Below are 27,428 nucleotides of genomic sequence, written 5' to 3'. Positions count from 1 at the left end.
TCAAATCTGTTTCTGGTGTATGTCCACCTCCATCCCCTCCCTCACCTCAAATGGCCGCACTGCTGATTCCACACGTGATAAAGCTGAATGTCGAAACTCGGTGTTTGCAGCTAAATCTTGTGTCCTAAACCCATCACTATCTCTACCCACTTTACCCAGTCGCACCCAACTGTCCCTGGACTCTGTATCCTTTTCTCCTGACAAGGTGGAGAGCTTGCTTTCAAACCTCGAGTCAGATTCTGCAACCGGTCCAGACGGCATCAGCCCACGTGTCCTCAAAGCCTGCTCTTCTGCTCTTGCTCACCCTCTCTCTGTTTTATTCACCCTCTCATTTGCCCAAGGTCATCTGCCATCTGCTTGGAAATCTGCTAACATCATTGCCCTGCATAAAAAAGGTGCAAAAACAGATCCCTATAACTACAGACCAATCAGCCTTCTCCCAATCATCAGCAAGGTGATGGAATCCATCATTACCTCAGATATGAAATCCTTCCTCTTCTCCAATGGCTTGATTTCCAATCATCAATTTGGTTTCAGACCAGGTCACTCTACCCTGGATATGCTGCTTCTGCTCTCCCATCAATGGATGGAGGTCCTCAATGCCAGACAGGAAATCCGAGCCGTATCCCTGGACATATCACGTGCTTTTGACACAGTCTGGCACCCTGCCCTACTCACCGAACTCTCTTCCCATGGTATTCAAGGCCATCTCCACTCATGGCTCGCAGACTTCCTCTCCTGTCGCAGTCAACGTGTGGCCCTAAATGGAGATCTTTCATCCCCTCTTCCTGTGCAGGCTGGAGTTCCTCAAGGTAGCGTTCTGGGCCCTGTTCTTTTTCTGGTTTTCATCAATGATCTCTCGGACTCTCTGGAAAATCCTCTATTTCTCTTTGCCGACGACTCCACCCTCTTCCGTACCATCTGTCATCCCTCAGACCGGCAAGCAGCAGCTTCTTCACTCACTGCAGATCTGGATAAAATCACAAACTGGTCCAACACGTGGAACATGTCTTTCAATCCAGACAAATCTCACACTCTCACTTTGTCTCTTCGAAAGGACCGTTTACAAACCCCCCCCCATCCACTTTCTCAACAATCTTCTGGAAGAAGTCTTTTCTTTCAAGCTTCTCGGTCTCACTATCTGCCATGACCTTTCCTGGGAAAGTCACATTTCCAACCTCGCCTCAAAAGCCAGTCGCCGACTGGGAATCCTCCATCGTGCTAAGTCCTTCCTCGGCCCTCTTGAGCTCCTGACCACTTACAAAGCTTTTGTCCATAGCCTGATGGAGTACTGCTCTCTCCTCTGGGCTGATGCTCCTGCCTCCCACCTTTCTCGGCTTCACGCTGTCGAAACCAGGGCATTTAAGATCATCGGCATCTCCCGCAATGAAGCTGAGTCTTTGGGCCTCTCACTCAATCACCGCAGGTTGGTCGGTGGTCTTTCTGTCTTCTACCGACTCCTCTCCAGCCTTGCCCCCCCTGCTCTCTCTGCGATTTGTCCCCACCACATTTCCACAGGGCGCTCAAGGTCCGCCAACAACCCCCTTCTGGTAAAACTACCAAAATCACGAATCACTGCTCATCTTCACTCTTTCATTCCTCTTTTTTCCCGCCTTTGGAATAAACTTCCTCACTCTATTCTTTCCCATTCTTCCCTCCAGGCTTTCAAAACAGCTGTTCACCACCACCTCTTATCTTCCCCCATCCAAATCCTCGATCTTTTCTACCCCCGATAATCCACCCAAGCCCTCTTCCTTCATTTCTCCTGCTTTCCTTCCTGAAAGTCCCTGAAATGTCCATCTTCTCTTCGCCATGTTCCCCGTCCCATCCCCATCCCTCTCCCTTCCACAGTTCACCTAATGTGTCTGTTCCCCACTGTTTTGTCCCTTCCACTCCCGCCCCTCTTGTCTCATGCCTCCTTGCTGTGAGTTGTGTGTTAGCTCTCATACGAGCCTCGACCAAGGTATACAAAAAAAAAAAAGTCGTGTTTGTCTTTCATTTCTCTTTCATGTGCAGCTCATAGTCAGTGATCTTTTGTTTGTTCTCTTTAGATTTTCACACGTTGTGATATTCTCCTCTTCATCGGAACAAAACCTCCTTCGGAAGGAGACGTGAATCGAGCAGCAATTGTGGTCGACCTCCTGAACAGGTTTGGCAACTTCATAATTTACAAAATCTACATTTTAACGAAGCCTGTCAGTGGCAATGAGCATGAACAAGACCTTGTGCTGAAGTTTGAACTTTTCTCTTTGACATTTCTCTTACCACGTCCTTGTTAAATAAATAAACATTTGGAAGGGTATGATGAAGCTGTAGATCAAATATTTATGACAGTGTTTGGATTAAGCTGAAAACAATTCTGAGAATTCGAAGGAAATTATTCAAATGTAGTTTTACAGTTCACTCACACATTTCTCTGCAACATTCTGACAGTGGCAGAGGTTGTTCGAGTTTATTTCTGGAATTATGAAGGTTCTCGAAGGGTTCCATCATGAACCATGTTTTGTGTTTGAGTACATCATCAGCAAGCCAGGAAATAAGAGAGTAGAGATTGACAAGAGTGAAAGGGGAAATAATAGACTTCCCAGAATGAACCATTTTGAGAGAGATCTGGAGACTGAATCGGAATACTTTGTGACGGTTGATCATGTAAAACTAATGGATCATTTAGTTTATATTTAAGAATCTACTATTTTAATTGCTTACACCTTTATCTCATGGGCTGGCAGCATGGTCTGTAGGTGTGCAGACTTACCTCAAAGGTATCTCGTCTTGGTTTGAATCTCAGCAGAGCTATCGTTTGTCAGGGTGGAGTTTCACAGGCAGGGTTTGTGTGTGTGTGTGTGTGTGTGTGTGTGTGTGTGTGTGTGTGTGTGTGTGTGTGTGTGTGTGTGTGTGTGTGTGTGCGCGTGCGTGTGTGTGTGACGTCCCATCTTCCAGCATTAGTTTTTGGACATTATTGATCCCACGGTGTACTTCGTGAAGAGTTGGCGAGCGATCTCCGGCACATTGGCCAAATTCCAAATTCCTGTCCTGACTCCCTGTCAGAGTGGTGACCCGTCGATGATTGTAACCTGAACCATGTAAACTACTTCGGCATCACCGACGCTCTGTTTAAAGCATGGTTCATGATCTGCTCTTTATTACATCACATTTTTCATTAACTTTGTTTGTTTGTTTTTCATTGTATATCTTCACGTTGTTGGACCTTTATAATTATTATATTTATCTCATGTTATTTTGAAAGGGATGTTCATAAAAGTACATGGAATTATCAAAAGAACATTTACATTGAAATCCAGCTTCCTGACACCGGTTTTACTGGAACTTATTAACTGGAGCATCTCCCCTAGGGAGTTCCCTGAAAACACCTACAACTACATTATGAGTGAAGAAAAGATGAAAGCATCCTGGAAGAGAGTGTTTGCGTTCATCTACCGGTGCGTCATCCAATGATCTTGAGAAGGATCATTACGTAGAGGGGTGTGAGATCAATTGTATTCCCTTCTATAAACATCCACACATGACATTTGTTGTACCAAGATGATTTGAGAATGAGATGCAAAAAGTGAATTATAAACATTTCTTTCGTGTCCAAGTTCACATAATATTTATAAAAATGGGATTTTTCACTTACAACTCCATTCCTACCCATCCTTCCCCCTTGGTGTACAATCGTTTTTATTTGTATTCTCTCCCTATTATCTGCAATTCCTATCTTCCCCACTTTCCAACGTCCCCCATCCCTCTCAACAAAACACTCTGTGTCTTGTCTTAAATCCCCCCCCCCAAATAATCTCCCTTTCTCCTTGCATACCCACGAGTTCCGATCCTTCTGCTTCTTCCTCTTCTTCTTCTTAATCCTGCAGGCACACCTTCTTTATTCTACTTGCGCTGACCCACACAAGCCTTTACCTTCACGATTTCTTCCGCCAACCTTCCATTCGCGAATCTTACCTATTCTTCAAAAATACATCAAAAATTAATAATCTTCCTTGTATCCTTTCTATATATACACCTCCTGTAATCATGTGTCGCTCTCCACTCTTCCTGATACGTTTCATCGACCCAGCAGCTTCACTCTGCGTTTACCGTTACAAATTCACCACACACCTCCACGATTTTACCTCAACCTTCCCTTTTCCAAACGTAACGCAATCCTTATTTGAAATAAATAAATTCACTTTTGACGATACACCTCCCATAACCACGTGATTCTCCCCATTCACTATTCACCTCCACGGTTTTTTCTACAAACATTCCATTTCCTAATCTGATGAAAACTCTCCAATAATAATAATAATAATAATAATAATAATAATAATAATAATAATAATAATAATAATAACGGTTTCTTATAATGCCTCATCTGCCTCTTTCACATGTGTGGTGCTCTTCAATGTATAATAATTCACTTGTCTTGTTCTATTTCCACAGACTGTTCTCAATTCGACCTCATATGTGGTGACTTCAATTGTCATCATGCCAGTTTGCAAGGTGTGGGTACCTCTCTCACCTGTCATGGCACTTCAGCAAAAGCTTTATGCGACTCATTGGCACTGGTCAACTTCCTTACCCGGATATCAACCAATTGTATTCCATCTCTTCTGGATCTGATTTTGACAAATTTCCCTGAAAATATTGGCTGTTCTTTCTCCGCTCCAATCGGTTCTTCTGACCACGTCCTTGTCAAAGTGGACATCTCTCTGGCTGTTATCAGAGAACCACCTCAGTGCAGTTGAGTCTGACATTTCACTCAAGCTGACTGGCAGGGTCTCTAAGAAGCCATCAAACTTCAAGACTGGTCTCCCGTCACTACTTTCTCCAACATCAACTCATCCTGGGAATTCTTTCGAAGAAACTTGCTCTCCCTCATGCACAGATTTATCCCCTCTCGTCTTCAGTTGTCCTACCCTTCCTCCGTCCCATGGTTCACTGCAGCTTTTGGCGAGGCAGTTCTCCTGAAACAACTTCCCTTTGCCTCATGGAAAGCAAACCCAACTAAGGGTAATCTCAGTTCCTTCCATAAAGCTTGGAGCAAGTGTGTATCTACCCTCATGAGAGCCAGAAAACAACATCTTTCCAAGCTCAAGTCTGAACTCTCAAACCGCTCTCCCTCCTCCAAATCCTGGAGGCAACTAATCAAATCAGTTTCAGGTGTGTGTTCCCCCTCCATCCCCTCCCTTACCTCAATTGGCCCCACTGCTGATACCGTAAGTGAGAACGGCTGAATGCCTAAACTCGGTGTTTGCATTGAAATCTTGTGTCCAAAACCCATCACTTTCTGTACCAACCTTAAGGCCCGGTCACACCTTGACGTTTTAGCCAACGTATGGCGATTTTTGAATTTTTTTTCTAAAACGCTGGCACACGTTGAATACGTTATGGGTAAGTTTTGATAACATTGAGAGCACGCTGAAAAACACTGCCATATGCCGTTGTACGCTGGCTTTAAACGTTGTACTTTTTGGTTGTCCTCAAATTTTTTCATGCTTGAAATTTCACGACGTATGCCGGTGTATGACTCACACGTTCCGCTACGCTGGCCACAAGTTGTATGCACGGTCTGCGATCGTTGACAGACGTCAACACATGCTACTTGTAAGTTAATCATAAGTTGAGACACGCCGAGGTAATGTTTAGCGTACCCGAAACTTATTTCTAACCTATGATGAACGTGTTGTTGGCACGTTACGCGATCGTTGCCACACATCGACAGACGTTACTTTTAAGTTACTCATAGGCTGAAAGACGTCGGTATTAGAGTGTACTAGGTGCAGCGGGACGCAAGAAGCACGCGGGCCACCATCTACTCCGCTTTATTGCGCGACCAGAAGCACACTCTTCCCACCCCTAGCGGGCGAGGAATGATATACAAAAACCCAATCACATGACACAGCACACTCCTCCCCTCGTAAAATGACCCGTCACATAATGAACGGATAATCACAACATGACCATCGGAACCCATCAACACTCATAATCCTCCAAGTACCGCGGCCGCACCCTGACCCGCCTCGGACAGGCAGCGCCACCGGACAGCCCAGGCTCAGACGCCTCCCGGCTCGGCCGAGGCGGCACCCTCGCCGGACTCGCACTTTCCGCAACACCAGCTACCCCCGACTGCCCAGCCTGCTCGACGTCCCCGGGTAGGATGGCATCAGGCGAAGCCCCCCTTGGCGCCGGCCCAGCCAGCCCCGGCGATACAACGTCAGGTGCCGGCGACCCTACCGGTGGGGGTCCCGCACCGTTCGGCTCGGGGAGGTGTGGGGGGGGGGTGACGCTGAACAGCGATCATGCATCTGGTCCACGTGCCGCTTCCACACATCCCCACCATCAGTCCGCACCATACAATTCGCCGGCCCCAGCACCACAGAGACCACCGCCGGCACCCATTTGGAACCGTGGAAATAATCGCGCACCATTACCCGCTGCCCCACCTCGAAGCTGCGCAGCCGCGTCGGACGCGACATCGCCCCACTACCCGACCCTCCAGGTCGTAGCAAATCCAGCCTGGACCGCAAAGCCCGTCCATAGAGACGAATGGCAGGCGAATCACCCGTGACAGGATGAACTGCGTTCCTGTAATGGAGCAAAAAGACATTGACCACCGTCTGCACAGGTGCAACACCCCCCCTGCGCAAAGCCCGCTTCAACATCTTGACAAACGACTCAGCTTGGCCATTCGTCTCAGGGTGATACGGTGCGGACCTTAGATGTCAAATACCATTCTGGGGCATAAACTCATCAAATACACCCTCGATGAACTGCGGACCATTATCAGAGACCAGGATCTCCGGCAACCCTTTATTAGCAAAGATCGTCCGCAGCTTCTCTACTGTAAGGTTTGCTGAAGTATGCTGCATTACTACAACCTTCGGCCATTTAGAGAATGCATCAATCACAATCAAAAACATCTTGCCATTAACCGGTCCCGCAAAATCTACATGGACCCTCTGCCAAGCTCGGTCTGGCACAGGCCAGAGACCCGAAGCTCGACGCGGGTTATCAGCATCTGTCTGGCACGCGGCGCAACGCTTAACCAACTGCCCAATGTCTTTGTCCAACCCCGGCCACCACAACAGGCTACGAGCAAGACTCTTGGTCTTCACGATGCCTAGGTGACTGACATGCAGTTCTTCCAAACACCGCTGCCTGAACCTCGGTGGAATCACGGTCCTCATTCCCCACATTACGCACCGCTGGACCAACGACAGCTCCGCCGCGCGTGACGTGAAAGGTTGAAATGCCGGTGTCGAAGGCAGATCACTCCAATTCCCCGTAGAAATCGCCTGGACGACACGGGCAAGCACCGGATCACGAGCCGATTCCACCGCGACCTGCCTGGCCGTGACCGGCCCGCTTTGGACCTGGTCCAGCGCAAACACATCGACCCGGTCGCCCAACTCAGACGCAGCTGGACCCTCCGCACACGGCAAGCGTGAGAGCCCGTTGCAGTTAGCATGCTTCTCGGTGCTTCGGAACTGAATATCATAATCGTAAGCACCCAGAAACAGACACCACCGCTGTATTCGCATGGCTGCTACCACCGGCACCCTGCGTTCGGGTCTCAGGATGAATTGAAGCGGTTTGTGATCCGTCTGCAAAGTGAAATGCCGCCCCAGCAGATATTGATGAAACCTCCGCACACCCCAGACGAGGCTGAGAGCCTCACGCTCAATCTGGGCATATCCGTGCTCTGCTGTGTACAGGGTCTGGGATGCAAAACAAACAGGCCGCTCGGAACCATCGTCCATCCTGTGGGAGAGCACTGCCCCGATACCATATGCAGAGCTGTCGCATGCCAATAGGAGCGGACGCGCAGGCTCGTAGTGCACGAGGACCGTATCCTCTGTGAGCAGCCGCTTGACGCGGTCGAACGACGCCTGGTGTGCAGGCCCCCAAGCCCAGCGCTCGTCCTTCTTGAGCAACCGCGTTAACGGCGCAAGTTGTGAGCTGAGCCCGCGCATGAACCTTTGGTAATACTGGGCCATGCCAATGAACGAGGGCAGCTGCGTCTTGTCGCGAGGCGGTGGCATGCGCTGAATCGCCTCCACCTTCCGAGGACCTTTCAAAAGCCCCTCCGGCGTGATGATGTGCCCGAGGTATTCCAAGCGCTGCTTGAAGAACGCGCACTTGTCCCTGTTTAAGCGCAGGCCGCACGCTTATAGCTTTGTCAGCACTTGGGCAATGTTCGCAAGATGCTCGTCCGCCGTTTTCCCCGCAATGAGCACATCGTCCAGGTAGGTCTGAGCGGGCAGGCCAATGCAAACCTGATCCATGGCTTTCTGCCACAAAGCTGGGGCCGAAGCAATCCCAAAACAGAGTCGGGTATATCGATAGAGTCCTTGACATGTGTTGATTGTTAAAAGCTCGCTACTCCCGGGATCAATCGGCAGGTGAAAATATGCATCACGCAGGTCTAGCTTCGTGAAGTATTGACTCCCCGCCAATCGCGCATATATTTCATCGATTGACGGCAATGGATATTGCTCCACGCTGAGCCCCGGGTTAACCGTGGATTTGAAGTCCCCGCACAATCGGACGTCTCCATTCCGTTTCAGCACCGTGACAACCGGGGTGGCCCAATCCGAGCACGACACCCGTTCGATCACTCCACAGGCCTCCAGCCTATCCAGTTCACCCTTGACCTTGTCCCGCAGGGCATATGGCACAGGACGTGGTTTACAAAACCGAGGAACCACCCCCTCCTTCAAGAAGAGCTTCGCCTCCATGCCCTTGAGCTTTCCAAGGTCGCCGCTAAACAACCCTTGATGTCTTTGAAGAATCTCCTCCAACTGATCCTCCCACTGGCTCGGCACGGGTTGCACAAGGTGAATTGCGGCCCAGTCTAGCCTGATGCGGCCAGCCAATCTCGGCCGAGGAGAGACGGTCCCCTCCCCCGCACGACGTACACCCGAAGCGTGGCGACCTGGCCTTGGTACCGCACAGACACGTCTGCCATCCCGACTGGCGTTATCTTCTCGCGGGTGTACGTGAACAGCATGAGGTTTGACCTGATAAGCTTCAAGCCGTTGAGTCTACGCGCGGTCTGTTCGCCGATGAGCGACACCGCTGCTCCCGTATCGACCTGGAACGTGATCAGCGTTTCGTTCACTTCGACTTCCACCGTCATCGGGCGCGCCGTCGCCGGGCCAATTGAAAACAGGCTCAACAACGGCCGCTGGTTCTGCCTCGAGTCACCTCGCACATCGCCGTCCATGACCTTAACGGTGGCCGACGCCCCACGGCACACACGCGCCAAATGACCCACCTTGTGACAATTCAAACACACGTTGCCTTTACACGGGCACGCACGGCGCAGGTGTCGACCTCCACATCCCAAGCATGTCCGCGGGGTCACCCCGCTGCATGCGCGGCCGCGTGGCGACGTTCGACCCGCATCGAAGGTCGTGCGCGCGTCCCGGGGTGCTCGCGACCCCGCGTGGCCGGTGATGGCTCGAACATCCCCGCGAGTCTGCTCGACTGCCGTAGCCGTGGTGACTGCCGAGTGGAATGTAATGGCTTCATCCTTCAGCCGTAAAACCGCTGAAACCATTTTCGCATCTTGTAAACCAGCAATAAAACGATCTCTGAGCCGAGCTGGCCGCTCCCCCGCCGTGAACTTGCAGGCCACGGAAGCACGCTTAATCTGCGCCACAAACTCAGAGACGCGTTCCTCTGCCCCTTTCGAGAGGCGATCGAACTGGAATCGAGCGAGCTGCAAAGACTTCTCCGGCGCCATGTGTCCGTATAAGTCACGTCACGTGACACAGCACAGGTATAATGGATCGTCCTTGCGTCAGCGTCCACGGCCACGGCCAGGACACTTATTTTCAGCATTCTTCAAACTTTTCTTCGGCATGACGAGGATGTTCACACTTCGATGTCTAGCTTGGCTATGATTCCAATTGTCCATCGGCAGCGTCTATTTAAAATAGTCGAGTTTGAGCGTTTTAACACGTTCAGAAGAAACGCTTCAAATTTCAAAACCTCAGCGTCAAAAAACAAAGGCGAGTGACAGCAATTTAAATCGTTCATTGTAAACAATGAAAATATTTGAGTGGTACCGTTTAAAAGTCGTTGAGTGTAAAAAAAATCCAATTGTTGAGCGCAAGCGTCTACTTTCAATAATCGGGTTCGAGCGATTTAACACGTTCAATAGAAATGATTAAAATTTCCAAGCGCCAGCGTCAAAAAACAAAGGCGAGTGACAGCAATTTAAATCGTTCATTTTAAACAATGAAAATATTTGAGTGGTACCGTTTAAAAGTCGTTGAGTGTAAAAAAAATCCAATTGTTGAGCGCAAGCGTCTACTTTCAATAATGGGGTTTGAGCGATTTAACACGTTCAATAGAAATGATTAAAATTTCCAAGCGCCAGCGTCAAAAAACAAAGGCGAGTGACAGCAATTTAAATCGTTCATTGTAAACAATGAAAATGGCTGAGTGGTACCGTTTAAAAGTCGTTGCGTGTAAAAAAAATCCAATTGTTGAGTGCAAGCGTTTACTTTCAATAGTGGAGATGCAGCCATTTAAATCGTTGAGTGGCAGCCTATGAACCAACACGTGGACACGCGGACGCAAGGAGGATCCATCAAAACCCACACCCTCCCCCTCACACTCACCTACTACTGCCAACATGAACAAACTACTACTAATACTAATACTAATACTGATACTGATACTGATACTGATACTGATACTGCTGACATGGACATCGACTCAAAAAGGAACTCGAAAACACTGTTGGGTTCCCCTTTTATGAGCAGCATTTTTATATACCAATTCCCAAAACCGCTGGGAACACGTCTTTATATGGCAGTTGTAACCTAGAAACACGTTCATTTTTTTTTTGTCGACCGGAAGACGTCATTGGAATACGTCTACATACGTCGATGTGTGTTGGGACTACGTAAAGAATTGGTTCAAAGCACGTCAAACATAAGTTAGAAATAAGTTTCGCGTAAAAAAGACATTACTGCGACGTGTTTCCACTTATATCAGTAGTAAGTACGTAGTAGTAAGTAGAGTACGTCAAGAAATTTTAAACATGTTCAAAATTTTACGACGTACTCGGCGTATGACACACGTTCCGCATGCGATGGGGATAAGTTTTACACACGATATGTGGACGCTTACACACGTCCACAAAGGCTACTTATAAGCTACTCATAAGTCGAAACACGTCGCGGTAATGTCTTTTTTACGCGAAACTTATTTCTAACTTATGTTTGACGTGCTTTGAACCAATTCTTTACGTAGTCCCAACACACATCGACGTATGTAGACGTATTCCAATGACGTCTTCCGGTCGACAAAAAAAAATAAATTAACGTGTTTCTAACTTACAACTGCCATATAAAGACGTGTTCCCAGCAGTTTTGGGAATTGGTATATAAAAATGCTGCTCATAAAAGGGGAACCCAACAGTGTTTTCGAGTTCCTTTTTGAGTCGATGTCCATGTCAGCAGTAACAGTATCAGTATCAGTATTAGTATTAGTATTAGTATTAGTAGTAGTTTGTTCGTGTTGGCAGTAGTAGGTGAGTGTGAGGGGGAGGGTGTGGGTTATGATGGATCATCCTTGCGTTTAACGATTTAAATGATAAACTCAACGATTTAAATGGCTGCATCTCCACTCTTGAAAGTAGATGCTTGCGCTCAACAATTGGATTTTTTTTACACTCAACGACTTTTAAACGGTACCACTCAACTATTTTCATTGTTTACAATGAACGATTTAAATTGCTGTCACTCGCCTTTGTTTTTTGACGCTGGGGTTTGGAAATTTGAAGCGTTTCTTCTGAATGTGTTAAAACGCTCAAACTCGACTATTTTAAATAGACGCTGCCGATGGACAATTGGAATCATAGCCAAGCTAGACATCGAAGTGTGAACATCCTCATCATGCCGAAGAAAAGTTTGAAGAATGCTGCAAATAAGTGTCCTGGCCGTGGCCGTGGACGCTGACGCAAGGACGATCCATTATACCGACGTCTTTCAGCCTATGAGTAACTTAAATGTAACGTCTGTCGATGTGTGGCAACGATCGCGTAACGTGCCAACAACACGTTAATCATAGGTTAGAAATAAGTTTCGGGTACGCTAAACATTACCTCGGCGTGTCTCAACTTATGATTAACTTACAAGTAGCATGTGTTGACGTCTGTCAACGATCGCAGACCGTGCATACAACTTGTGGCCAGCGGAGCGGAACGTGTAAGTCATACGCCGGCACACGTCGTGAAATTTCAAGCATGAAAAAATTTGAGGACAACCAAAAAGTACAACGTTTAAAGCCAACGTACAACGACGTATGGCAGTGTTTTTTCAGCGTGCTCTCAATGTTATCAAAACTTACCCATAACGTATTCAACGTGTGCCAGCGTTTTAGAAAAAAAATTCAAAAATCGGCATACGTTGGCTAAAACGTCAAGGTGTGACCGGGCCTTTAGCGTTGTACTCACATATACCAAACTTACTCATACCGTATTTGACGTGCCCCAAGGTTTTAGACACATTTTTCTTAGGTCGGCATACGCTGGCAAAATCGCCAAGGTGTGACCGCGATGTTGACACTTCCATTTCTACGGCAGTTATGATTCGAATCGTTGTGCGTCAGCCTTTTAATTGGCTACGTCACGACATCGTCGGCGATGCGTGCAACGCGCTATGCCGAAGTTAGACTATCGTTGGGCATCGGTTGTGTAGGCCGACAACAGGTTCAGCATTCGTTGGTATAAGTTATCAATAACACAACGAAACGTTCTGTGTCCATTACTAATATGTTATGCATACGACCAACTCGTTATGAATACGTCCGAATCTTAAAAAAAAACATCAAAAGTTCAACGTCAGCCAGCGTTTTACATACATTTTAATACGTTGCCATCGCTGGCTAAAACGTCAAGGTGTGACCGGGCTTTTACCAAGTCACATGCAACTGTCCCTGGTCTCTGTGTCCTTTTCTCCTGACAAGGTGGAGAGTTGCTGTCAAACCTCGACTCACATTCTGCAACAGGTCCAGATGGCATCAGCCCACGTGTCCTAAAAACCTGGTACTCTGTGCTTGCTCACCATCTCTCTGTTCTATTCACCCTCTCATTTGTTTAAGGTCATCTGCCATCAGCTTGGAAATCAGCAAACTTTACTGTCCCACATAAAAAATGTGCAAAAACAGATCCCTGTAACTGCAGACCAATCAGCCTTCTCCCAATCATCAGCAAGGCTATGGAATCCTTCATCGGTTCAGACATTAAATCCTTCCTACTCCCCAATGGCCTGATGTCCAATCAATTTGGTTTCAGACCAGATCACTCTATCCTGGATATGCTGCTTCTGCTCTACCAACAATGGATTGAGGTCCTCAATGTCAGACATGAAATCAGAGCCATATCTCCAGGCATATCACGTGCTTTTCACAAGGTCTGGCACCCTGTCCTGCTCCCCAAACTCTCTTGCGATGGTATCCAAGCCAATCTACACTGATGGCTTGCAGACTTCCTCTACTGTTGCAGTCAACGTGTGGCCCAAACTGGAGTTCTTTCATCCCCTCTTCCTGTCCAGGCTGGAGTTCCTCAAGGCAGGGTTATGGGCCCTGTCCTTTTTCTGGTTTTCATCAACGATCTCTCCGACTCTCTGGAAAATCCTCTTTATCTCTTTCCTGACGACTCTTGCTGCTAGCAGACTTTGTTGATCTCTGTAAATCATTTGATTCAGTGAATTGCGATACCCTCTGGAGGATTCTTGGTCTTCATGGGGTGCCACCCAAACTGAACGATCTGATGTCTGAACTCTACTCTGGTACTGAGAGTGCTGTGAGATAGGGTGGTACCATCTCTGACTTATTCCCAGTTGTTAATGGAGTTTGTCAGGAGTGCGTACTGGCCCCCACACTGTTCAGCACTTCTATGGGCTGGATTCCAGGGAGGATATCAGAGAGATCAAGCTGCGTTGCATCATTTGGGAATGTCAAGATCTCTGACCTTGATTTCGCAGATGATGCAGTCATCTTTGTGGAGACTTTAGATATCCTTTTGGGGGCCCTCGAGGTGCTGAATGAGGAGAGGGAGCCACTGGGATTACGGGTTTCCTGGGTCAAAACTAAGATCCAGGTTCTCAATGACATCTTGGATGCTGCTGTCCTGTCTGTACGTGTTTGTGGTGAGGATATTGAGGTCGTGGTGAGATTCACTTACCTTGGCAGTGATATTCATGTCTCTGCTGACTGTGAGTTAGAGGTCAATAGACATCTGGGTCGGGCCTGGGGAGTCATGGATTCACTGGATAATGGGGTGTGTCACTGTCGGTACCTGTGCGGGAGGACGAAAGTCCGAGTCTTCAGGTCCTTGGTGCTTCCAGTCTTGCTCTATGGATGCGAGACTTGGATTCTGACCAAGGATCTGAGATGGAGACTTAATTCCTTTGGTGCCAGGTCTCTTTGGAGAATCCTTGGTTATCGCTAGTTGGATTTTGTGTCCAAGGAGTGGTTGCTGAGAGAGACTCAAATGAGATTTGTTACCTGCATAGTCCGTGAGCATCAGCTGTGGCTGTATGGACATGTGCCTCATTTTCCTAACGCTGATCCTGCTCACCAGATTATCTCAGTGAGGGAGTCTCGTGAGTGGAGGAGGCCAATGGGCTGACCACATGCCTCGTGGTTTCAGCAGGCTGATCGTCATCTCAAGGTAATGGGGATGGGCCAGGCATCTGCCTGGAGGGTGGCCAGACGGAGGCCCCTGGAGTACCAACTGGCGGAAAGTGGACGCAGTGACGCGCTGCTCTGGCACATTCTCCCATACCTGACCTGACCTGACCTGATGACTCTACCCTCTGCCATACCATCGGTCATCCCTCAGACCGGCGTGCAGCAGCTTCTTCGCTCACTGCGGATCTGGGTAAAATCACAAACTGGTCCAACACGTGGAACGTGTCTTTCAATCCTGACAAATCTCACACTCTCACTATGTCTCTCTGAAAGGACCCTTTGGACCCCCCCCCAATCCACTTTCTCAACAATCCTCTTGAAGAAGTCTTTTCTTTCAAGCTTCTGGGTCTCACTATGTGCCATGGTCTTTCCTGGGAAAGCCACATTTCCAACCTGGCTTTCAAAGCCAGTCAAAGCCAGTCACTGGGAATCCTCCATCGTGCAAAGTCCTTCCTCGGCCCACCTGAGCTACTGACCACTTACAAAGCTTTTGTCCGCAGCCTGATGGAGTACTGCTCTCCCCTCTGGGTTGGTGCTCCTGCCTCCCACGTTTGTCGGCTTCACGCTGTGGAAACCAAGGCATTTCGGATCATTGGTATCTCCCATGAAGAGGCTGAGTCTTTGGGCCTCTCTCTCTCTCTCACCACAGGCATGTCAGTGGTCTTTTTGTCTTCTGCAATCTCCTCTCCGGTCTTGCCCCCCACCCCCCCTCCCTGTTGTGTCTGTGATTTGTCCCTACTATGTTTCCACAGGGCGCTCAAGGTCCGCCAACAACCCCCTTCTAGTAAAACTACCAAAATCACAAAACACTACTCACCTTCAATCTTTTATTCCTCTTTTTCCCACCTTTGGAACAAACTCCCTCACTGTTCAATCCCATTTTTCCCTCCAGGCATTCAAAACAGCTTTTCACCACAACCCCTTGTTGTCCCCCATCCAACACCTCTATCTTTTGTACCCCCGTTAGTCCACCCCAAACCCACCTGCATCAAATTCCCTGCTTTCCTTACTGAAATTCCCTGTAATGTCCATCTTGTATGCCCCGTGTTCCCCGCCCCATTCCACAGATTTCCTGATGTCTCTGTTCCCCACTGTGTTGTCCTTCCCACTCCCGCCCCTCATGTCTCATGCCCCCCTTGTTGTGTGTTGTGTGCTCGCTCTCATACAAGCCTCGATAAGGTACACAATAATATATATTCCCACGACGTCCATCGTTTCTTACCGACATCCTTCCTCGCTGGATTCTCATCACATCCTTTCCCTTTTTTTCCTGCACTTATCAAGGGATCAACAACTTCAGGATTCATCGATTTGTGATGAAGAGAAAGGATAAACCTTCAAAACTTGAAGATAATTCAGAATGAAACAAACTTGAATCTCAATTGGAATTTTAATATTTTTGGTGGACAATGTCTCTTTAATTTCTATTTCGTTCTCCTTCACAACCATCATCATATTTTACCAATTTATAAAATAATAACAATCACTTAAAAACCACACAGGTTCGCAGGATCAGATCAGATCCATTCCAACATTCTGAATGACGTGTGTACATCCTTCTGTTTAAGAGAGCAGAAATCCCTTCTCAAAACAACAGTTCCATCAGGCTGGAGGAAAGCTGACGGAGTGATGATCAAAAAGAAAGGAAACAGGAATGAACAAGGCAATTAGCATGGTGTCAACTTGAGTTGTGTGGCAGGCAAGTTCATGGCAAACATACTGAGGGATGTCTGTGTTGAACACATGGAACAGAACGCTGTGTTCACGCACAACCGTCACTCAAACTGTGATGTCATACATTGTGGACACAAGAATCCAAATGTTGAGTTCGTCATAAATAAACACAACTCTACCATAATATAAACATGAGCAGAACGAGAGCGACAATAGGTGGAGCACACACCGTGTAGGAAAAAGATCAAAACCCCCAAATATCCCCCAACCTCAAAGCAGAGGAAGAAGAAGATCAATAGGTTTCAAGTGTTGAGAATGATGAACCAAGTTGATAAGATCACTGAGGGAATATTCTTCAACAGACGAGCAGAGGAACAAATACGAGGAAACTGGTTCATGAGATTCACGGGAAATTACCGGAAGTAGATAAAGAAAAACATTCGGTGAAAGAACAATTACACAGTGGAAAAATGTCCGCACACAAATGGTTATCAGTGCTACGGTGAACCAAGTTCAGTTCAAGAGAGTTTATACTGGAAACATGACCCGGGAAATATGACCAACAGATACCACGTGACCACAATTATAACTTCAATGTGCAGGAAGAACAATCAGATGACTGAAAATCCTGGAACAAGTGATGTGTGTGTGTGTGTGTATGTGTGTGTGTGTCTGTGTGTGTGTGTGTGTGTATGTTTGTGTGTGTGTCTGTGTGTGTGTGTGTCTGTGTGTGTGTGTGTGTGTGTGTGTGTGTGTGTGTGTGTGTGTGTGTGTGTGTGTGTGTGTGTGTGTGTGTGTGTGTGTGTGCGTGTGTGTGCGATTTGTTTGTAACTTCTCCGTGAGTCTGACACCATGTATTAAAGAAGTTTTCATTTCCTGGGAGGGATCACTCCCTGAAAGAGGTCTCTGTTTTTGCCATATGTGTGAAGGGGTCGACCCAAACATATAAAAGTTGAAAATGCTTGATGTAAGAAATGTGAGCAGGAAGTTTGTATTACATGTTGTACACGATTCAATGCAAGTTTAGTTACTGGTTTTGTTTGTTTGCAGATCAGACTTGGTGGAGATGAAATATGATTCCACGGAACAGGGTCCAAAATTAAGTGGATATAATATCTTTCATCCAGAGTCATTCTTCGTGAGGTTTCAGGCCAATAACACCAGTAATATTAAAAACTTTCACATTTTAGTTTACACAATGCTCTTTCATCGGTACAAAACAATATTTACTAATATTTCATTACACTTCATTACAGATTTGGAATGTGATTTATTATTGTGTGATGATTGTTCATGAGTTGGTTTGATTGTTCCATAACACCCCCATTGGTCCAGGGCCTTGTGTATGCCCATGGGAATTTTATGATAAATCTAATGTTTATTGTATTAAATGTGTTGATATGTTATGGAACATTGGAAGCAAGTCGGGTTCCATGTTTTTATACGAGTTCAATATAATACATTTTGAGATCCCAGAATGAGGACACCATATAATCGGTGTCTCGCTCTTCCCCACTGTCTGTGATTGTTTCGAGATCAGTGTTGAGATGCCTTGGTTCATTGTCCTTTTGTGTGTGAGCTTCCAAGATCGCCATCAGCTTAAATTTGTTCAGGCAGACTTGAAGGGAGCCATCTGATGTAAATAGAGATCTTGGAATGGAACTGAACTGGCACATTCCAACAGCGACTTGGAGATCAACATCTGGGTGTGATCATGCATTGATGAGCAGTCGAGCGAACAGTGATAGGTTCTCCTTGAGCTCAACATGAGTGGCAAACTTGAGATTTTTTTCTTTGAAGCAGATTTCCACGCCAGACGATTCAGCGTATTGCTGGGTGATGTCTTCATGGCTGGAATGGTGAGCTTGGGATCCGAAGGTCCTGAGTTCAAATTCCGATTTGCTGTTGAATTAAGACCAGGTGGCGTTGACTCAGCCTGTCATCCTGAGGTTGGCAAAAATAAGTACCAGCTTGCTGGTATCCTGTGTCGGAGTGGCGATCCGTCCAGCATTCTGCCCAATAGCCCAGGAAACTGCTTAGTCAGCACCAACGCTCTGCACAGAGTATGTTCCCAATGTATGGATAGAGATTGAGCTTGTTCATCTTTTTCCAAAGACTGAGTGCACCAACGATGTGCGTTGTTACAAAATCCTCACAGCACTGCGATCCAATGACAAATCCACTAAAGGTAATACATATCAGGGGTGTGCATTCAGGTGTACTCCTTGGGTCGAAATTAAATTGAAAAATAGCAAACACAATGAACTAACATTGCAAACAATTATATCTTCCAAAGGTGTATTTTAATTAACTCAAACACCCAATTTTCATTCATGCACTCCATTGGAGTTCCTTTCGTATGCATGCAAAGTTCAGGGCCCCGAGTTTTCATATTTTTGGAGTTATGGAGGAGATGGACGGATGAATGGCCTGACACACACACATTTATGAGTATAGATGACCAATATGAGCGATATTCAAAAATCTCTCTGAATGATCATCAAAACACACCAAGGTATGTTTTTTGTTCAAAATATAACATAAAGATTTCGTTGGAAAATATAAATACATATATATATATATATATATATAAATATGTATATATATATATATATATATATATATATATATATATATATATATATATATATATATATATATATATATATATATATATATATATATATATATATATATATATATATATATATATATATATATATATATATATATATATATATATATATATATATATATATATATATATATATATATATATATATATATATATATATATATATATATATATATATATATATATATATATATATATATATATATATATATATATATATATACATATATATATATATATATATATATATATATATATATATATATATATATATATATATATATATATATATATATACATATATATATATATATATATATATATATATATATATATATATATATATATATATATATATATATACATATATATATATATATATATATATATATCCATATATATATATATATATATATATATATATATATATCCATATATATATATATATATATATATATATATATATACATATATATATATATATACATATATATATATATATATATATATATATATACATATATATATATATATATATATATATATATATATATATATATATATATATATTTCTATATATATAAATATATATGTATATATATATATATACATATATGTATATATATGTGTACATATATATATATATATATATATATATATATATATATATATATATATATATATATATATATATATATATATATATATATATATATATATATATATATATATATATATTGTGGTGAATTGAGGTGAATTGAGGGACATGACGCGGGATCACATGTTGTGCGTCTCGCGTATAAGGGGAGGTCTCCGCGGCACGGGGTGATTGTCCCAGGGGCATTGCCATTTACATCGGCTGTTCACTTGATGCTCGTTGACTGAAGGTGCTCATTGACTGGTGAGAATGGAGATTATATCGAACTCCGTGCTTACGCGGATTTAGTCTGCAATGATTAATCGCACATGTATACGTTACTGCTTATGTATTCCTAGCTGAACCTGTATTCCCCGGTGTGCCCGCAGAAGCGGCTCCAATCAAATGGAATAAAGCCTAAACTCTGAAGGTTCTTCTCTCGCTCTCATTTCAATTTATTCCATTTGGTTTTCTCGGCTCTCTCAACCAACGATGGACAAGATCTACAAACCAGAGAGGTTCGACGCAGACCCAAACGCGACTGACGCAGAAATGAAATGGTCGCATTGGTTCTGTTCCTTCTCACTATCTGACCATCATCGAGGAGAGAGCTGACAAATTTGCTGCTCTCGTGAATCATGTCTCGCTCAGCGTGTACAGGCTCTTCTCGGAGTGCGACACTTACGAAGCAGCGATCGACGTGCTGCAAGCGCTCTACGTGAAGCCCAAGAACGAGGTATACATACGACATCTTCTCAACACACGCAAGCAAGCAGCCGGGGAGACAATCGATCAGTTCCTGCAAGCTCTGAATCAGCTGGGAAAAGACTGCAGCTTCCGGGCTGTAAGCGCCGAGGAACACCGAAAGGAAGCCACACGGGAGGCATTCATCCAAGGACTCAGATCAGCCCACATACGGCAACGCTTACTAGAGAAAGCGCAACCCACTCTTGACAAGGTAGTCGATCAGGCACGAGCGATGGATATGGCTCAGCAGCAATCTGAGTCATTTGGGACACCGATGCTGCTAATGAACGCTGCTACGATGGGAACCCAAGGAACCCCACTGGCACAGACACAGCCAGACATAGGGGATGGAGAAACACCCGAGGAGCCGGATACCCAGGCCACGTCAAACTCCTCAGCAACTGCTCCGGTTGGTAAATGCTTCTTTTGTGGGTACAAAAGGCACCCTCGTCAAAAATGTCCCGCCAGAGATGCCACATGCATGAATTGCGACAAGAAAGGGCATTATGCCAGGGTATGTAAATCTACTCTAAGGAGAAATAAACCCACTTCTGCGGCTCTCTACTCGCAAAATAAATTAACTGCAGCCTCCCGGGGAATCTATCCAAGGCTATCATCAACGTACGAATTAACGGGCATATGGCTGAGGCACTGATTGATACCGGTAGCTCTGAAAGTTTCGTCAACAGCTCGCTAGTGAAGGGCAGGAAATGGATAATCCACCCGACTGACAATACGGTATGCATGGCCGCCACCTCACTACAATCCCGCGTACGAGGGTACTGCAATGTTGAATTGGACGTAAAAGGGTACACGCATCGGGATGTAAGGGTACTGGTGCTTCGTGATTTGTGCGCAGACGTAATTCTGGGTCATAATGTCCTCAAGCAGCACACGAGCGTCGAAATACCCTTTGGAGGAAGCAAGCCTCATCTAATTTTAAATGCGTTGACCACCGCGGAGGTGACGTCCCCCCAGCTGTTCGCTAACTTGTCGCCGGTCTGCAAACCGATAGCGATTAAATCGCGGCGATATACCACTGCTGACATGAATTTCATCACCTCAGAAATCAAGCGATTACTGGAAGAAGGAATTATAGAACCGAGCGATTCGCCATGGCGCGCACAGGTGTTAGTAACCAGCAGTCAGAACCATAAGAAACGAATGGTTGTCGATTATTCCCAAACGGTCAATCGCTTTACCCAACTCGATGCCTACCCCCTGCCGCGCATAGACGAGATGGTCGAACGCGTGGCCAATTATAAGGTATTCAGCACCATCGACTTGCAAAGCGCCTATCATCAAATTCCCATCCGAGAGGAAGACAAACCTTACACCGCATTCCAGGCAGGGAGGCGCCTCTACCAATTCAGGAGAATACCTTTCGGTGTCACGAATGGGGTAGCTTGCTTCCAACGGGTTATGGACGACATCATCTCAGATGAAAACCTCAAAGACACTTTTGTTTACGTGGACAATGTCACAGTGTGCGGTAGGGATCAGGGGGAACATGATAGGAATCTGGACAGATTCTTGAGCATTGCTAGAAAATATAATCTGACTCTCAACTACGAGAAATGCGTATTCTCGGCAAGGTCAATTGACCTTCTCGGCTACACAATAGCCGACGGCACGATTAAGCCTGATCCTGAACGATTGCGCCCACTTCGTGAGCTACCCCCACCTCAGGACCTGCAGGCAATGCGCCGGGTGATCGGCATGTTCGCTTACTATGCAAGATGGATTTCGCAATACTCCGAGAAAATACATCCCCTAGTGCATTGCAAAAACTTTCCACCAGATGCCGCTGTTGTAAGAGCTTTCCACAACCTCAAGGATGATATCAGTAAGTCCGTGGTTTTATCGATCGATAGCTCGGTGCCCTTTGTGGTGGAAACCGACGCTTCAGATCACGCCATAGCTGCTACACTTAATCAGTCTGGGCGGCCGGTCGCGTTCTTCTCGAGAACTCTCTCTAGAAGCGAGCAGAGACACTCAGCGATAGAGAAGGAAGCGTACGCCATCGTCGAAGCGCTGCGGAAATGGAGACATTATTTAGTGGGAAACCACTTCACGCTCGTTACGGACCAACGATCCGTGGCATTCATGTTTGATGGGAAAAATAACGGGAAAATTAAGAATGAAAAAATTATGAGATGGCGGATAGACCTAGCTTGCTACAGTGACGACATTGTTTACCGGCCCGGGAAGGAAAACCCTGCTGCAGATACCTTCTCTCGGGTCTACAGTTCGGCAACAATCAGTCAGGCTTTGCAAGACCTACACGTGTCTCTCTGCCACCCAGGGGTAACCAGAATGGCACATTTCGTTAGCAGACAAAATCTTCCCTATTCTGTTGAAGATATTAAACAAATGAATGCTTCATGCCCTGTTTGTGCTGAACTAAAACCCAGATTTTATGGCGCGGCATCTGGCAGACTGATCAAGGCCACTTCCCCCTTCGAGAGACTAAACATCGACTTCAAAGGGCCCCTGCCGACCGAAACAGACAACAGATACATATTCACCGTTGTTGATGAATATTCAAGGTTTCCTTTCGCATTTCCGTGCTCGGATATGACCTCGGGCACTGTCGTGAGATGTCTCTCTGACCTCTTCGCTATGTTTGGGAAACCTTCGTACATACATTCAGACAGAGGGTCGTGTTTCATGTCGGCCGGGCTAAAACAATTCCTACTAGAGCTCGGCATAGCAACTAGTCGAACGACGGGTTACAACCCACAGGGAAACGGGCAGGTGGAACGGTAAAATGGAGTTATTTGGAAAGGCGTAACTCTGGCGCTGAAATCGAGAGGACTGGGCCCCAAGCGGTGGGAGGTTACTCTTCCCGACGCTCTGAATTCCATACGCTCTTTGCTCTGCACGTCCACCAATGCAACTCCTCACGAACGAATGTTTACTCACCAGCGACGTTATGTTGACGGTCAAACGGTGCCCAACTGGCTGACCCATCCCGGAACAGTGTTCATGAAACGCCCGGTACGACAAAGCAAGTATGAACCCCTGGTGGAGGGGGTTGAACTCATCGATACTAATCCAGAGTATGCTCATGTCAGGCTCCCGGATGGCAGGGAGACCACTGTGTCGGTTCGCCATCTGGCTCCCTCAGGTACTCCTCCCGCAGGTACACCACCTTCTGGCACTCCTCCTTCTGTCATCCCCTCCCCAGGTGTTCCCCCCCAGGAACTCCACCGGGCGACGGGGCTGCCGCGATCCACCCGAGAGCGATCGAGGAGTCATCCCCGGCACAAGTCGAGGCTCACCAAGAGGATCGGGAGTCTCCCTCAAGTGAAACTGCCATTTACTCCCGGAGAGGTCGACGAATAAGGCCCCCTCGACGACTCAATCTGTAAAGGGGATTATCGGCATTCTCGCTGCTCATGCTCCTATATGCTCATTATATCATATATCGATGCTCATTTCCATGCTCCTACAACTCAAAATAATCACTGCTTGGCATGTATGCTTCTGTAGACCTATTAGTCCGCGTTGCTTGAAATGTATACTCCTATAGTGCTAAAGCAATCATGGTGTGTAAGATGGGCCCGTAGTTGCATTTTAAAGGTGGGGAGAATGTGGTGAATTGAGGTGAATTGAGGGACATGAAGCGGGATCACATGTTGTGCGTCTCGCGTATAAGGGGAGGTCTCCGCGGCACGGGGTGATTGTCCCCGGGGCATTGCCATTTACATCGGCTGTTCACTTGATGCTCGTTGACTGAAGGTGCTCATTGACTGGTGAGAATGGAGATTATATCGAACTCCGTGCTTACGCGGATTTAGTCTGCAATGATTAATCGCACATGTATACGTTACTGCTTATGTACTCCTAGCTGAACCTGTATTCCCCGGTGTACCCGCAGAAGCGGCTCCAATCAAATGGAATAAAGCCTAAACTCTGAAGGTTCTTCTCTCGCTCTCATTTCAATATATACATATATATATATATATATTTATATATATTTCTATATATATATATATATATATATTTCTATAAATACATATATATATATATATATATATATATATATATATATATGTATATATATATAAATATATGTGGGTATGCCCCGGTTAGAATAGGTGTACCATATCCGTGTGTCATAGGGGGCGACCAGGGTTGAGTCAGGAAGGGCGTCCGGCGTAAAACCTGTGCCAAATGATTATGCGGATCATAAAGGATGATCCGCTGTGGCGACCCTAAACGAGAGCAGCCGAAAGAAGAAGATATATATATATATATATATATATATATATATATATATATATATATATATATATATATATTTTCATATTTATAAAAATATATCTGTACATATATAAATAAATACATACATATACATTTAAGTATATATATATATATATATATATATATATATATATATATATATATATATATATATATATATATATATATGCATAGTTTTCATTAGAGATACACCTGGTGTTGGTGATTGTGCCTGTGTTGTGTAAATTGTGAGTTTCTCAATTACAGACGATAACAAATTTTGGTTTTTTCAGGTATCAGGGATTTGATTCTTATCCCCATTTGGACGGATCCAACAGAAGTGAAGAAAGAAAGTGATAAACTTTCTTCAATGTTTCAAGCAGTTCAATCACAGTGGTATAACACAGTAAGAACAATAAAAAAACTCGTTTTTTAAATAAAATCTGTGCAGATGTCCCGTTGTAAATTTAATATCCACTCCACATACTCTATGACTCTTGAAATATTTTTTATGACATTATGTAAATTCAATAATTTATGACGCAGGTACATTTTGAAATTAACCTTCAACAAAATTTTGAGAAATGCTCCAGAAAGTTAAATAACAATGGTGTAAAGTCAAGGGCTCAGGATGTGCAACGAATGTTTGGATGGATTCCTTGGTTTGAGGGTCCACGAAGCCAACATCATCAATGGAGTCATAAATGGAGCTTTGTGGACACAAGTACATTTACACAATGTCGATCATACATCCTTCAATCGTGGACATGAGTACATTTACACAATTACCATCACGCATCCTTCAATCCTTCATCTGGAAAGAATATTGGAAATTAAATAATGTAATTCTGGTGATCGAGGATCCAAAGAGATCACGTGACCTTTTTCTGTTTCTTCTGTAGATGAACGCCATGTTTCTCGGAGACTTTAGTGCCATGACACATCCTCAGGAGGACGAAAGTTTGAACCAGTTTGGTGACTTCCTTTGGCTCATTGATGAGAACATGGACACAATGGTGAAAGAGGATATCAACTCTGCAAATGACCGGTTTGTTTGCAATTCCTCAATTCTATTGGGACATTATATAGTAAGAGCAACTACAATCCTGAATGATGTGCTCTTTGGGATTATTCAGTTATAACATTCACAAAAATGTGAAACTTGTTCTTCTCCTTACCCCACTCCACCCAGATTCCTTACCTGTTACCTATCCCCAACCCTTTCCCTTATTTTCCAAACTCTCAACCTATTTCCTTTCAATTCCCTTTCCTCTAACAATGACATAGCTTCAGTTGTTAACCACAAGCCTGGTGTTGGTTAACAGTAACCAATGTTAACTATGTAACCAATGCTATGTAACCATTTTGTCTAAATGCAATATCAATAAATAAAGAAATAAATGAACACCTTGCAGACACACAAGTGAATTGTTTACTTCAAAGGAACTTTGCGAAAACGTGTTCTTGATTTGTAATAAATTTATCTTTACATGTTTCATGATGAGTTATGTGTGATTATCAGTTGTACTCTTGAACCACCAACTGCAATATGATTACATCACTACCCATAAATGAACACACACACACACACACACACACACACACACACACACACACACACACACACACACACACACACACACACACACACACACACACACACACACACATACATACACACACACACACACACACACACACACACACACACACATACATACACACACACACACACACACACACACACACACACACACACACACACACACACACACACACACACTCACACACACCTGGCACAGAAACCACTCCAAAGTTGGTTTCCATCTCAGATGAATAACTTTATTAGCCTCTGTTGGACTTCATGCGAAATGAGAGCGAATGGATTTGGTTTCTGTTCACGTCCCTGCGTGCGTGTGTCCTCAACCATTTCTCGGACATGCATTTACCGATGTTGTTTAAACTTGTCATTCAGATAACGAATGATGTCTTACATATGCTAGTCATTTATTTTTCCACATCAGATCGAAGATGGCCGACTGGTAAACTGGCATCCATTTTAGTGGCACATAAATATGGGCTAGCCCTTTACGTCCACACAGCAAAATTACTCAAACAACGGGTCTGCAACATTTTATGTCTTTTTTATACTTGTTTTCCCAACCTTTTTAGTTGTGGGATCTGCAGGGAATCCTCACATTCTGAAATCCTACACCGATTCATTGGTCCATCCAATGGCACAACACCCTATCATGATAAACATAATGATGAGATATCGTGTGCTGTTTGGGTTAGGTTTTGGGGTAGGGTTGGAGTTACCTTCCTCTGTGTGTAATACGATTCTCGCCCCCTTTACGTCTCACGTGTTTTCAAACTTACAGATTTGTGGTTTTTGGATCGGCATTACAAGAGGCTATTGTACCTGGATCAGCAAAACCTTTGAACATTCAGACGGAATACTCTCTCAGTGAGAATGAGGTATGAGCAGGGTATACCTGTCACTGATTGGACATTCAGAACATACCGATCATTCATAGTGGACTTTTCTATTGATGGTTCATCGTTTGGTGCTTGGTTATACTTGGCGTTCCATAAAGTGTGCACAAGTACATCAATCGGGTTTTACATGGCAATGAAGGATGAATGGTTACGTTTCTCCTTCATTTAGATATATCTGGTTTACAATTAATACAGTTCTGTGTTCCATGGACATAATGATTTTTTGGGTTTTCCCAGTTTGTTGAAATTTCTGTTTTATATAATACTTTTCCCCATTTT

At 45.0% G+C, this 27,428-nt stretch overlaps 1 protein-coding gene across 1 annotated transcript in view; it reads left to right on the top strand.

Moving 5' to 3' along the window:
• The window catches only part of LOC147014968 (deoxyribonuclease gamma-like), a 41,224-nt gene that overhangs the window by 12,993 nt on the left and 803 nt on the right, over positions 1-27,428 (top strand). The window contains exons 2-7 of the mRNA XM_085849231.1: positions 2,052-2,149; positions 3,354-3,440; positions 17,434-17,546; positions 24,944-25,056; positions 25,553-25,698; positions 27,032-27,128. Coding sequence (XP_085705357.1) covers positions 2,052-2,149; positions 3,354-3,440; positions 17,434-17,546; positions 24,944-25,056; positions 25,553-25,698; positions 27,032-27,128 — 654 coding nt within the window. The remainder of the gene's footprint in view (positions 1-2,051; positions 2,150-3,353; positions 3,441-17,433; positions 17,547-24,943; positions 25,057-25,552; positions 25,699-27,031; positions 27,129-27,428) is intronic.

The sequence above is a fragment of the Eptatretus burgeri genome, chromosome 12, assembly GCF_056783735.1.
Source record: "Eptatretus burgeri isolate ZD-2024b chromosome 12, Ebu_testis_v1, whole genome shotgun sequence".
Classification (NCBI taxonomy): domain Eukaryota; kingdom Metazoa; phylum Chordata; class Myxini; order Myxiniformes; family Myxinidae; genus Eptatretus; species Eptatretus burgeri.
This window is presented reverse-complemented; position numbering and strand designations above follow the sequence as displayed.